This window comes from Cuculus canorus, chromosome 7 (genome assembly GCF_017976375.1).
Source record: "Cuculus canorus isolate bCucCan1 chromosome 7, bCucCan1.pri, whole genome shotgun sequence".
Lineage (NCBI taxonomy): Eukaryota > Metazoa > Chordata > Aves > Cuculiformes > Cuculidae > Cuculus > Cuculus canorus.
In genome coordinates, this window is record NC_071407.1 from 2,222,923 (window position 1) to 2,236,626 (window position 13,704).

A 13,704-nucleotide genomic window follows, 5' to 3' on the forward strand; every position below is an offset into this window, starting at 1 on the left:
CTGAGACTTTTTCCATTACTTTGTTTTGCTTCCTTTGCAAAAAGAAACAACTGTTGTGAGGATTGCTAAAAAAAGCCAACATTCCCCAAAGCCCTGCTTTATTTATCTTCATGTGATCAGTCAGTTCATATCCAGATCATGCCGTGTAACCATAGAATCATAGAATGCTTTAAGTTGGAAGGGATCTTAAAGATCATCTAATTCCAACCCCCCCTGCCATGGGCAGGGACACCTCCCACTGGATCAGGATGCTCCAAACCCCATCCAACCTGGCCTTGAACCCCTCCAGGGATGGGGCAGCCACCACTGCTCTGGGCAACTTGGGCCAGAGCCTCCCCTCATGGTGAAGAATTTCCTCCTAATGTCTAGTCTAAATCTTTCCCTCTCCAATTTAAAGCCATTCCCCTCGTCCTATCACTCCAGGCCTTTGTAAAAAGTCCCTCCACAGCTTTCCTGGATCCCCTTCAGGTACAGGAAGGTACTGGTGTCCTCAGAGCCTTCTCTTCTCCAGGCTGAATAACCCGAACTCTCTCAGCCTGTCCTCATATGGAAGGTGCTCCAGCCCTTGGATCACCTTTGTAGCCCTCCTCTGGACTCGCTCTAACAGTTCCATATCCTTCTTATGTTGAGGATTCCAATAATGCCTAATTCCAAGTCCGAAGATGTTACTCATAAAATTATAGGAGTGAGGGAAACTTTTTGCAGCATAAGAGTTGCAAAGAAATTGCTGCTGCTGAAAGGAGAAAAGGGAAAATAGTAGAACCGCTTCCATTGACCCAAACAGTTTAAGGGATCACCCAGATAAATTTCAGCCCTGAAACAGAAGGAAATATGAAGGGAAGATGAAGTGCTTAGGGACATGATTTAGCGGACAGGCATGGTTGGACTTGATAATCTCAAAGACCTTTTCCCACCTGGTAATTTTATGATTCCATGATAATATGTTAAACAATTTTTAGGTAATAACAAAGTAATATGGTGGTTGCCTTTCAATTATTAAATGAGACAAGAGAGGGGAGTGGGAACTGAAGATACCAGAATGACAGAAATGGCTGAATATTGAAATCACAGCCCAATGTGGACAAACGGAGAGTCAAAACTCTTTCAGGCATGGGTGACAATGGAGCTCATTGCAAATTCTTACTACAGGAGATTTATTATTATAATTATTATTAGCAAGAGCAAGAGAAGCATTTGAAGAGCACCTTGATGTGTGTGAGGTGCCTCTTACGCAGATGAAAGAGGACTTCTCAGGCAGCAGTCAAAAACTTAAAGGTATCATAATGTGTGAATGGGTTGGTTTCCTGGGCTGAGAGCAGGCGGGAATAGTAGCAATATGGTGACAGCGTTTCTGATGGTGAGAAGTGAGGAAGAGAATAAACTGCTTTTAGAGAAAAAAGAACTCATTGTCTTGCAGGTGGTTGGGAAAGCATTTTGGGAAGGCAATGGAGATCAGAATCACAGAACGGCTGAGGATGGAAGGCATCTCTGGAGACTGCCTAATCCAAACCCTCTGCTCAAAGCAGTCACCCAAAGCACATTGTTTAAGGCTATGTCCAGTTGGGTTTTGGATGATCTCCACACCCTCTCTGGGCAACCTGTTCCGGTATTTGACTACCATCACCATGGAAAAATGTTTCCTGCTGTTCAGAGGCACCCTCCTGTGTTTCAGTTTGGGCCCACTGCCTCCTGTCCTGTCAACGGGCACCAACTCAAGAGTTTGACACTTTGCACCCTCCAAGCAGAGATCCCTTTTACAGAGTAAAATGGGAGCTGCAGGAATAAAAAGCAGCAGGGAAGATAGTCTGCGGGAAATGCAGACAAACAGGACACTGACAGAGTGACAGAAGAGCACAGCAAGATGGGCCCATCTGATACTGTTGACTTGAACACACTTCAAGACACATCTTTGGGTGTGAGATTGCACTTGTCAGGGAAAACACACATGTACATCAATAAAGCACAACTCGTGACAACAACAAACACGGAGCATTTCCTAGAAAGACTGGATATTTTCACAGAAAAAACACCACAAAGCAGTTATGTTATATGGGAACTATGGGTTGGGGAGCTTCCCAGAAAGCCAGCTGCCACTGTTCCTAATTATTTATTATTCATCTCTGTTTCAGTCCAAAATGAGGTCTAAATTTATGGGAAATGACTTACAAAATGAAACATGAAAATATGGGATGATTTATGGGAGCTATGATATATGCCTGCAAAAATGCAAAGGGCATGAATATCCAGGAGAGGAAGCTTGACATGGGGTGATACCAAAGGGTTTTCATATAAGATGTCCCTGCTCACTGCAGGGGGAGTTGGACTAGATGACCTTCAATGGTCCCTTCCAACTCAAACTATCCTATGATTCTGTGATTCAAGACAATACACTTCCTGATGGAGACACTATTAGCTCATGGAGTAAGCTCTGAAGAGAAGGTTAGGGACACATGGTGGGAAATGTGTTGTTCTTCACTCCTGCCCCAAAGGGTCTGCTACAGGAAAGTCTTGGATCTTTGGGAAGGCTCAAGTTGGATTTATGTACTCCAACTTTCATTTTGCAGGTATGATGGGTACTTAATTATCACTTTTTTTGTTTCCTTGTTAAGATGCTGATACAAAGCATCAAAGTTCTGGTTTCCAATACAGAGAGCAAAAAGAATTTGAGAAAATATCTTATAAAAAAATATCACTTGATAAAATAAATGAGTTTTGGATGGAAACCCACAAATGTCATCGCGCTCAGTATCAGAAGTGAGGCTCTTCTAGCCTTCAGGCATAATCATTTCAATGCATTAATGCTCAAAAAGGACAAGGTTATCTTTGGATCCGTTAAGAGTTTGCACAAACCACCTAAACAAACGTGCCACATGATTGGACAGTGAAGCAGTAATGATCAAGTTGTCAGGAATGATTAAACATAGTTCATGGTTCCCTGCGGCAAGAGAATGAGCTAGATGACTTCCTGGAGTCCCCGACTCCCTGAAACCATAGACTCTGTGGCTGGAAGATGAAAGTGGTCACCACAGTATAAAGGCTTTCACTGTCTGCTCCCCTGGGAGTGGTAGGCGGTCTCCAGCACTGCCCCATCAATGACAAACTTCATTCCTCTCAGCTTTAAGTTCTCAGGGGCTTGGTTATTTTCAAAGTATACATTCATTTTATTATGCCTTTTGCCTCTGACTAACTGCAGAACAAGCAGTGAGAAGGGGGTTTTACCCCCTTTCCTTGCAGTACTGAAAGGGGCTCCAGGAAAGCTGGGAAGGAGCTCTTGATCAGGGAGTGCAGGGATAGGACGAGGGAGAATGGTTTTCAGCTGCAAGAGGGGAGATTGAGATCAGAACTTAGGAAGAAATATTTTCCTGTGAGGGTGGGGAGGCCCTGGCCCAGGTTGCCCAGAGCAGTGGTGGCTGCCCCATCCCTGGAGGTGTCCAAAGCCAGGTTGGAGGGGGCTTGGAGCAACCGCATCCAGTGGGAGGTGTCCCTGCCCATCACAGTGGGTTGGAACTGGATGGGCTTTGAGGTCCCTTGGACCCAAACTATTCCATGATTCGATGACTCCATGAATATAATTTTTGCCTCCTGACATTTTCATTTCCATTTCACGCTAACAGGATTTGCACAAACTCTCATGCACTGCAGTAGACACTGCTCCTCACCTGGTGGGAACAGAGATGCTACTAGAGAAGAGATGGCAGGCTGTTAGAGCACATGAAATGGTCTGCAAGAGCCTATGGCTCTTCTGGATCCTCCCACGCCAACTTCACTGGGGGTTCTCAATGGCCCAGAGAATCTATCAAGAGTGATGTCAGCTAATTACTACCCCAGGGATGCAGCAATGAGTTGGTGCACTGCGAGTTAATGACTTCCAGGCATGATACTTGGCAATCCTACCATTATTATTTTGCAAGGAGACTCCAGCGTCTCTCCATGAAGCCAGCCAACCAGAGTGTTGTTGATCTGCTATTTGCTTGCCTGTTGCACAAGACACTGGTGAAACTCTCACTACCTATTGTTGACCTTTCTTTCCCTTCATTCTCTCCCTACCAGTACGCAGAGATATGTCATTGTCTCCAAAGGACACTTCACTCTTCAGCAAACAACATCAAGAAAAAGGCCACATCCCTTTCCAAATTACAATTCAGCCTTCTAAAGATGAATGTTGACAAGACATTGATGAATTCAGAGACAGCTTTGAGATTTCTCAGAGGGTTTGAGGATTTCCATTGTCAGGCATGGCTATTGTGCTACGAAAATGACTCCCAGCTGAAAGAGTGCGAAAACATTTTAAAGGACAGCTCAACAGTATTAAAAAAAGCTGGATACGCTGGCACCTCAGGGAAAAAGCTGCTAACAAAGTTAATGAGATGGGGTGGGACAACATTTGAGTGTCACAATAATTCCATTGCATAATCTTTGTCCTGCTTACCCCCAGCTCGCACCAAAGACAATGGAAGCATGGGGTTTTCAGTTCTTTGCAGGAGACAGTGTCTTGCATCATCAACTCCTTTTTATTTTTTTCTACAAGAATATAAAAGCCAGAAATGCCTTCCTGACTGCAAACTAACATTCACAGTCTCACGAGACTAGATACCGCTCCCTTGGCCATAAAACTTTGGAAAGGACTCAAGATGACCGTGATGAATCTCATGGAGAAGCGAGCCCAAATAAACTCAATTTGAATGAATAGAAAATGCAGGCATTCCATCAACAGATGAGCTTGGTTAGTCCTTGTCTCTTGCATCCCTTCTGTGGTACTGTGTTACTGCTCAGACCGTGTCAAATACAGTTTGCTAATGAAGCTAAGATACAGCTTGCTAATGAAGCTAAGGCTAATGATGCCTTCATGACCCTTACCATTTTACAGATGGACTTGGCCTCCTCGGAAAACTTATGAGAGTACACCTCTTCTGTCTCCAGAACTCTTCTGTCCACTTCTTCTCTCTTCACCTTCTCTTTCCTTCCACGAAACGGTGATTGCCCAGCAATCATTTCATATATGAGACAGCCTAGCCCCCAGTAGTCAGGGCTGAGCGTGTATCTCTGGTTGTTCAACACTTCTGGAGCTGTGGAGGAGAAAGATGTGTCTTGGGGAAATGCTTAATATTCACATAGGCAAAAAACTTAAATTTCTAGACGTTCCATTTTCATGACTGAATGCATACATAGAGAATGGTGAGTAAATACAACACCACCTCCTGACGTCTGCTGATGGCATTACAGAAAATGCAGGATGCTACACACCATGGTTTTTTCTCTACACGTGACATGCCAAGTGCACGCTGTCTTCTAACTCGTCCACCAAGTCAGAGCCATTAAAAAAACAGGAGAAGTTGAAACTAATTATTAAGCAGAGGCCCAATCTTAAGAGTCCTTTCAGATTTTGCCATTTAAGGACATACAAACACACATCCCATAAACAGCAAGGGCAGTAATTCAAGAGCAAATTCTGTCTTTTCAGTCAATTTATAACTCCCCTCCAGCTGTTTAAAAACGAAATCCATTTATTTTGTGTTGCAGCCATTCCAAGTGCTTTGGGCACACAGTCACTGTCCTCGGCAGGCAGCCTCACCTCCACAAGTGGCTACAAACACACACGTGCTCAGAAGCGCACCCTAGCATGCACACAAACTTACACCAAGAAACGAAGTTTAGAAATAACAACTGCTTCGTTCGCTTCCATTCAAGCCTCTACATGGAGCAGCAGCGGCTCTCATCAGAAAGTTTTGATTTAGCCACATAAACATAAGCAATTTTTATTCCAAGAAATATGCCCACCCAGATACGGCAAGAAAATCCCCACGTTGAATTTAGAAAAGCGATCTAGGTAAATTTTGCAACTAGATTGTTGGAAATTTTGGAAGTAGTTTGTTGGCACCAGACGATCTTTAAGTTCCCTTCCAACACAAACCATTCTAAACCAGAGGGTGTTTTTATACTGATGTGCAAGCCTCTGCTCTTCTTTGTGCAGCCTCCCCTGCACACAGGGCACGGCTCAAGATGACCATGTTCAAGATGACTATAGGAGTGGATTTGCTCATTTCATCATAAATATACAAAGACATTTTAAGTCTCATACAAAATAGCAGCTAGAAAGAAATCTTTCTTTTATGCACATAATCCTCCTAAAATAAATTATAGAATTGTAGAATGGTTTGGATTGGAAGGGACCTTAAAGCCCATCCAGTTTCATCCTCCCTGCTGTGGGCAGGGACACCTCCCACTGCATCAGGCTGCCCAAGGCCCATCCAACCCAAACCCCTCCAGGGATGGGGCAGCCACCACTGCTCTGGGCAACCTGGGCCAGGGCCTTCCCACCCTCAAAGTGAAACATTTCTTCCCGACATCTCATCTCAAAAGGACACAGTTGGTTTTCTGGGCTGCAAGCGCGCATTGCCAGCTCATGTTGAGCTTCTCATTCACCAGCATCCCAAGTCTTCAGGGCTGCTCTCAGTCCATTCTCTGTTCAGCCTGTAATTGTGCTCGGAATTGTGCTAAAACTAGGCTCAAACTGCTAGAATCCTAGTTATTGTCTTCCCTTTTAATTTTCTTTGCTGATTTAAGACTACAGACCAGGCTCATTAAGAGCTGCTTTGGTCCATCCTTTCGCCTTTTTCTCATTTCTACTTCTTGGTATGTTGCTGCAAGCAACTGGACCCAGCCGAATGTGACTCTTCTAAAAATTCTTTTTCTTACACCCTGCATGGCGGAAAGATCTTCAAAAACCCAAGTAATCTCCACAAATTATAAAAGAAGATGAGCTAGTGAAGACTTACCCATATACCCCACTGTTCCTACTCTTCCACGGATTGATTCACCCTCAGGGATTTTAACAGCTAGACCCAAATCAGATATTCTAATATGGCCTGGAAGGGGAAAAGAAACAAAACAACTCAAAACAGATATAATAATAAGACTTGAATTAGTCCAAAACCACAACTGTTGTCATTGCTCCAATGTTGAGATATTCTAAGGAATGAGTGCACCGAATCACTGAGTTGAAGCAGTTTCATTGATAAGAAAAAAGGGACATTCCTTGGGCATTAATATGCAGTGAAATGAACTTTACCAGTGAGGCTATGGACCAGAGGGGATTGTCAGATATTTCAAAACCAACCACAGAAAGGCAACGAGAAGCTGTGGGGAAGCATCCTCAACTGGACTGGATGGGCTGATGTAATTCTGTAACTGCCGGCTGAAGGAGCTACGTCTGGGCTATAAGTCAGCAGCAGATTTGATTATCGCTGCCTTCAGCAACAAATGGGTACCTGGGTTTGTATCAAATGCAAGCTGACTCAGCAAAGGATCAAAATACTTTGGAAAACAGAGCTGGGAACACGTATTTAGAAACCCTAACTTCCTTTGTGTTGCGGCAGCCTTGCAACAATAAGGATGGAAACACAATGAAGAAAGGCAGCCACTCCCAGCAAAGCCATGCTCTCGAGAAGAGGCCCTGCTGAGCAGCACGGCCGCTTCATTCCACCCAGGCGGTGAACCCTGGCACCCCGAGACAGAAGGATTAGTGTGTGCCGAGCCTCTTCGTCACTGCAGAGTATTATTTGTCTTTGTGCAATAGATACCCTAAAATGAACTTAATCTACTTTACTGTGAAAGCATCTCTGAGACTCACCATAATCATCTAGGAGGATATTTTCTGGCTTCAAATCTCTGAAAATGAAAGACAGCCATTATTTGTATGAAGCTGGTTCAGATAACATAAACATACGACAGCGTGCGAGTGCATTTATTACCGGTGATAAACCAGTGGAGGGTCAACTCAAACAGCAAGGCGCTCGTGAAACCAATGCAACTTTGTACAACTCACTTCACGGATAGACTGAAACCAGATGTCTTTTCCTAAGCTGGAGTTACATTTTTTCACTAAGGCAAGCTTTTAGTTCCTAATCCACTCTATAATGGACTCATCCATCTCATCCTATAAACCGTGTAAGCCAGCCCCTATAGTCCTGCATGTTGTTAAATCTCTGTAACGTTGTCTGCTGTAAAATCTTTTGTTAAAAAAAAAATATTGACATTTTTAAACTATTTTATTTGCACATGAAAGTGGAAAAAGGCTCAAATTATCTATGAGGGGCACCTGGCTCAGGCCAAATGTGTGAACGTGTGTACATGCACTTGTGCACATGCATAAGAGTTTTGGCTGGTTTGGAAACAGAGGGGTAGAGCGGGGAATGCTGTGCCCAGAATAAATTCCTCTTACAAACATTTGTGAAGCTCCAGTGCCTATGTGGTTTGGAGCAACGCCACAGAAATTGGCAAGGTGGTCACTCTGATGTCAAAGATGTGCCTTTTACTGCTCCTGAAGAGAAAAAAAAATCCCAAATCTGGCCAAGTTATAAACTTCTGAAAAAACTAATCTCAGTTTCATACATTTAGCTGAGCCCTGGCAGGTCATTCTTCTGAAAGATCTGTCTGCACCAAACCTGCTTTACCAGTTTGTTGTTTGCAGATGCTGCCCAGTCCAGCCACCCTCAACCAAGGCCACTTCCCAAACGTGGGAGGTGAGCACAGCTTTGCCTTTTTTGATGTGGTGGGCTGCTGTGGAGGCTCCTCCCGGTGCCACTATGCAGGGACGAGGCACAGCCTGCTGCCAGTGCAGAGCATGAATGAAACCATCCTTCATGAGATGGGACCTGGAGGTCTCACAGAGAAGATGTGCTGGGCAGGGAGGGTTCCAGCAGGGTCGTGCAATGGAAGCAGGCTGGGCTGGCTCAGGAGCCTGCGTGAGGCACCAGGGTGAGGCAGGGAAACACATATTGCTCCAGTCCACATCATCATGCCTCGACTTTTATCTGCTTGACTCCTACTGAAACACAACATTTGGCCTGGTGCAAATCCAAGAAGTGCTTGGCCTCGTCTCTAGTCTAAGGCCTCCTTACAGTCGTGAACCAGCTTGATTCCGTTCGCCTGCCAGCGAGATGCATTTCTTTGCAAAGAGCAAAGAGAGGAGGGAGTGCAAGAGAAACCCTCGCACCAGGAGATCCGTGCATTGCACAGAGTCCGAGGAGCCTGCCTGGCATTTCAGGCTGCACCGCTTCCACGTCGTGGCTTTTCCTGTGGCTGGAGAGGGGTATTTGATAGTTTTGACAATGCTGAGATTAAAATCTCAAAACTTGTCTCATTTAATTTATTATTTCATGCAAGAATATAGGGCACTATGAACAATCTCCTCTTCTTGCTTGCTTTGGACCCTCTTGACCTCTCCAGACAAACTTCACCATGTGCCCAGCGGGACCCAACCTACTTTTCAAATAGCAAACACTGAGAGACGTGAAGGGTAGCTGAATGCAGAGAGGCTTGGATTTTGTTTAACACACCACTGTGGGCTTTTTCTGCAGAGCAGCAGAAGGCTTCCAACACTGCAGCAACACAGTTGAGGAACAAGGACCTGAGGGAATGGCAGGAAGCTGTGCCAGGAGAGGGTTAGGTTGGATATTTAGAAAAGGTTCTTCCCCCAGAGGGTGGTGGAGCACTGGAACAGCTCTCCAGGGAAGCAGTCTCGACACCAAGCCTGACAAGATTCCAGAAGCATTTGGACAAGGCCCTCAGATCCGCGGTGTGAATGTTGGGGTTGTCCTGTGCAGGGACAGCAGTTGGACTTGATGATTCTTGTGGGCCCCTTCCAAGTCAGGATATTCCATGGTTCTATGATTTCCTATTTATTGCTAAAAACGTATTCTGAATCCCTTAAGAATCATTTCCTTGAAGAACTCAGACTTCATTAACAACTTCATCGTTCGCTCCAGCAGTTATCAGTCCCACTTATAGCCGTAACTGTGGCCAAATGACAAGAAGCCTGCAAGCTTCTTGTCATTTGGGAAACGTTGGGAAACGCTGCCCTTGAATGAGAAAATGAACGAGTCCACGAGGACTCTGAGACCAGCAGTTCTGTCCTTACAGTCTTCCTTCACCCTAGACATCAGTTGTGCTTTCTGTTCTCAGCTTTCGGGTTCTTTGGGGTCAAGACTGCCTTCCTGTGTCTGGTCAATGCTTCCAAGTGCCAAGGAGGAATGTGATTTTTGTATTGAAAAGTCTAGGATAAATAAAACTCCCCACTGAACACACACACACGGAATGATACTTCCCAGTGGTATCAGTTACATGCTTCCAACATGTAAACCAGCCTTGCCTAAATATACTGGAACATGAACAGCTGGCACTGGGCCCACGCTAAGAAGGCAACGGCACATTGTTTGGCTGTAGAAGACAGCATAAACAGCTAAATTAATCACAAGACTTTACTGCATATTTGTATAATGCCTGGGACAACGTGATCATGGTGCTGACTGGAGCTTCCAGGCATGGCTATAGCATATACGAAAATATTTATTTATATATATATATATCTTAAAATGTATATATATATACATTAAAAGATATATTTTATATATATAAAATACATTTAAAAAAAGGAGAATATATACACATTATACATAAATAATTTGAGGAGAACCAGCAGTCTTTTCTGTTTGCTTTCAGTGAACAATCGACCCATTGACCTTTACTAACACAGTGCATTTGAGAAATGCAATGCAAGAACCATGGTTGGCAAGAGAATTCTGAATTAGATAAAACTGACTCTGAGCCTAAAACCTGGCCTGGCTGTTCTCCTGGGGCACGTCTGCAGGGTGAGATGGGGATGGATTTTCTGATGCTATGTTTTAGAAGGATTTTGTCATAGAAAATGAAATTAAGAGTAAGGAATAAATGTTTTGCGATGAATTATTCACCTTGAGAAAGTGGTAGTATTTAGCTGCTATATTTTATTGACCTGTATAGCACTTCTCCCGGGTCCCGAAATACGCTATGGCATTACAAATTAGGGGTCCCTGCAGATGCTCCTAAAATACCGCTTGAAAATGTCATCTGTAAGGATATAACACCATTCATCACCAAAATGAGGTGCAAACTAGAAGCTCTTTAAAGAGCAACGTGAAGGAACTACTTAAGGAAGTACGATGCCATTTCTCTCAGAGCCATGTACTATTTTAGGTGACCAGATAGAGTTTGTAGTTTGTTTTATTAGAAAGTGGCATTAGTATGGCACTTTACCAGCCATGTTATGAATGTAGCAGTCATTTGCATCCATAAAGTATGCTGATGATCTAGTACCTTTGAAAGAATCCCTATAACATCTCCTAAACCTTTATTTTTTTAATGTGGTAGGAAGTTTTTTTAAAGAAAAGGGAAGCCAGACACATTACTCACTATTTGATTTTTCAATTGACATTAAACACTTAATTCCATTTTGTTCCTGGGGGGGGGAAAAAAAAATCCCCTTCTTGGGCCAGCGCCAACTAAAGCAGCAAGTTATCTGTCTTCCCCCCTTATGCCAATCAGCAAGATCTGAGCCACAGCGAGGTGACCAAGGGGCACTTTGTTAGAGAGCTCCTCCAATCAACAGCAGAATCACAGTTTCTATGTAGAGAAGCATAAGCATAATACCCAGAGCAGTGGTGGCTGCCCCATCCCTGGAGGGGTTCCAGGCCAGGTTGGATGGGGCTTGGAGCCCCTGATCCAGTGGGAGGTGTCCCTGCCCATGGCAGGGGGTGGCACTGGATGGGCTTTGAGGTCCTTTCCAGCCCAAACCACTCTGTGCTTCTATGATTCTATGATTACACATGGACAGATGAAATGATTTAAAGTGTGGCTTAGTTTTTAAATAGAATGTATTGTCTATTCATCATTGCCCTTGGAAGTTCTTTCATCAATTTACAGGACCTCTTCTGCCGTGAACGCCAGCAAGAATGAGTTCACAAGCTGGGATGCTGAAGACAAACATCAAATGTTGTTTACAACCACATTGGTCGCTGATTAAAACATAATCAGTCCTCATGGAGTCACAAGAATTCTTTCTGCAATCACACTCCTTATCCAGCAAGTAAACCCTGTGATGCCCTGCAGAAGTGCTTTGACAGAGCTGCAAGCCAGACTGGAAGCTGACAGCTTGAAATTTGTCCTTCTCGAAACTGGCTGCCTGTCACGGCGCCGGGCAGCGCCCTGCCCGCTGGCTGCACCCCCAGTGGGTGGGATGCTGCCAGCAGGACGCCTCCGTCGCGTGGCTGGGAATGTGCCTCCTTCCACGGCTGGCACGCTATGGCCACCATCCCAATCCAATCTAGCTAATCCAACTAGTTTGTGTCCTAAATCCATGTCTCAAACACCTTCCTGTGCTAATTGTGCTCCCTCTGGGATAGGAGAGATGCTTTTCTCCTCGACTGACATGCCACAGCCCCTAAGGCAATATAATCTAATGGATTAAAATAGAGGCTTGAACAGAATGATCTCCATTTCATACCAACCAGAAACTAGAATTCTTAATGAAATCCCTTTAAAGAAGCATTTATGATTTTCTTATGCCACCCGGTGCACAATGCGGTAGGGTTTGGGGAGCTTTGTGTTAGTTCGGTATAATTTAGACAGGATGTATTTAGCAAAGTAACTGCTTCCTTCCATTATTACTGAATCACAGTGCATTCGTACAGGGCTCTGTGAAATTTCAGCCAAAGGACTGAGGCATCGAAGCTCTACAGCACCACAAGGAGTAGGAAGGATGCAGGCAATTCATTTTTCCCCCAGAAAAGATGCCCTAAGGCTCTAGAGAGTGCTTACCTGTACACAGTATTTTCTCTGTGTAGGTCTTCTAAGCCACAAAGAATCTCTGCTGCATAAAACAAAGCTCTTTCCTCCTCAAAGCCCGGGTTCCCCATGTTGTAGATGTGAAACTTCAGGTCACCTCCATTCATGATAGTCAGAACTAAGCACAGTGCATCCTTTGTTTCATAGGCATAGGCTAAATTGACCTAGAAAAACATTTGGAGCATAGTTGTGGCACTTCAGTCAGATACTAACAAGAAAGCACTAACTTTTCATGAACGATTTGCTCTAGGAAAGGGAAAAAAAACATGGCCTGAACTCGATCTGGGTCTTAGTACAACAGCAAACACACATTGTAAAAGTACAGAAAAGACAGATGTTAGCATTTTATAGATTAATTTGTTGAATCCAGCCTATTCATCCCCAGAAACCCTCAAAGGCATCGATCTGATAGCTTCCCAGGCTGGACAAATGTACTAATTCCAGGCATACTTCTCCATGTAGGAGAGATATTAATAATTAAGGGAATCTACACCTGCTGCTGTTTGGCTGGATTGCTGTCAAAAAGCTACTATCTCAGTAGGTTCCCATGAAGGTCCAGATAGTCCAGTCTGGTGGTGGTCAAGCAGACCATCACCAAGGCATGAAGGTTAGTATCAGCCCTGATGGTCTGGTGGGTCCGCTAGGAACGATCGGACAAGCTGAAAGCTGCCGATCACTTTTAAATACGTGCCGTCATCTTTGCTTCTGCCAGATGTAAGTAAACATGTTGCATCTGTTGTGTTCACGGCGTTTCCTCAAATAAGCATACAGAACATGACAGATGCTGACGTACAAAAACACCTTTTTTCTTTTGTTAAATCTACAGCAAGTTTTCAAAGAGACACCAGAGCTGGCACGACTCAGGAAAGCCCTGTGCCACACCGACCAGCTCCACGGCACTGCGTAGATGCTTCTACTAGCCAATCTCTTCTGATCTATTTGGGCTGAATCTCCTTCAGTCTCCTCCAAGCTCCTCTCTTCCTGAAACTGGGAATTCAGGTAAACACGCTGGAGAAAAATAGCTGAGCCTGGTGCAGCCCTACT

General features: G+C 44.3%; 1 protein-coding gene across 4 annotated transcripts in view; it reads right to left on the reverse strand.

The window, feature by feature from the left end:
* GRK5 (G protein-coupled receptor kinase 5) overlaps nucleotides 1-13,704 on the reverse strand; it is a 170,414-nt gene that overhangs the window by 13,881 nt on the left and 142,829 nt on the right. For all 4 annotated transcript variants that reach the window (XM_054071155.1, XM_054071154.1, XM_054071156.1 and 1 more), the window contains 4 exons: nucleotides 12,634-12,824; nucleotides 7,631-7,668; nucleotides 6,777-6,866; nucleotides 4,858-5,066 (listed from right to left, as the gene is read on the reverse strand). In XM_054071155.1, coding sequence (XP_053927130.1) covers nucleotides 4,858-5,066; nucleotides 6,777-6,866; nucleotides 7,631-7,668; nucleotides 12,634-12,824 — 528 coding nt within the window. The remainder of the gene's footprint in view (nucleotides 1-4,857; nucleotides 5,067-6,776; nucleotides 6,867-7,630; nucleotides 7,669-12,633; nucleotides 12,825-13,704) is intronic.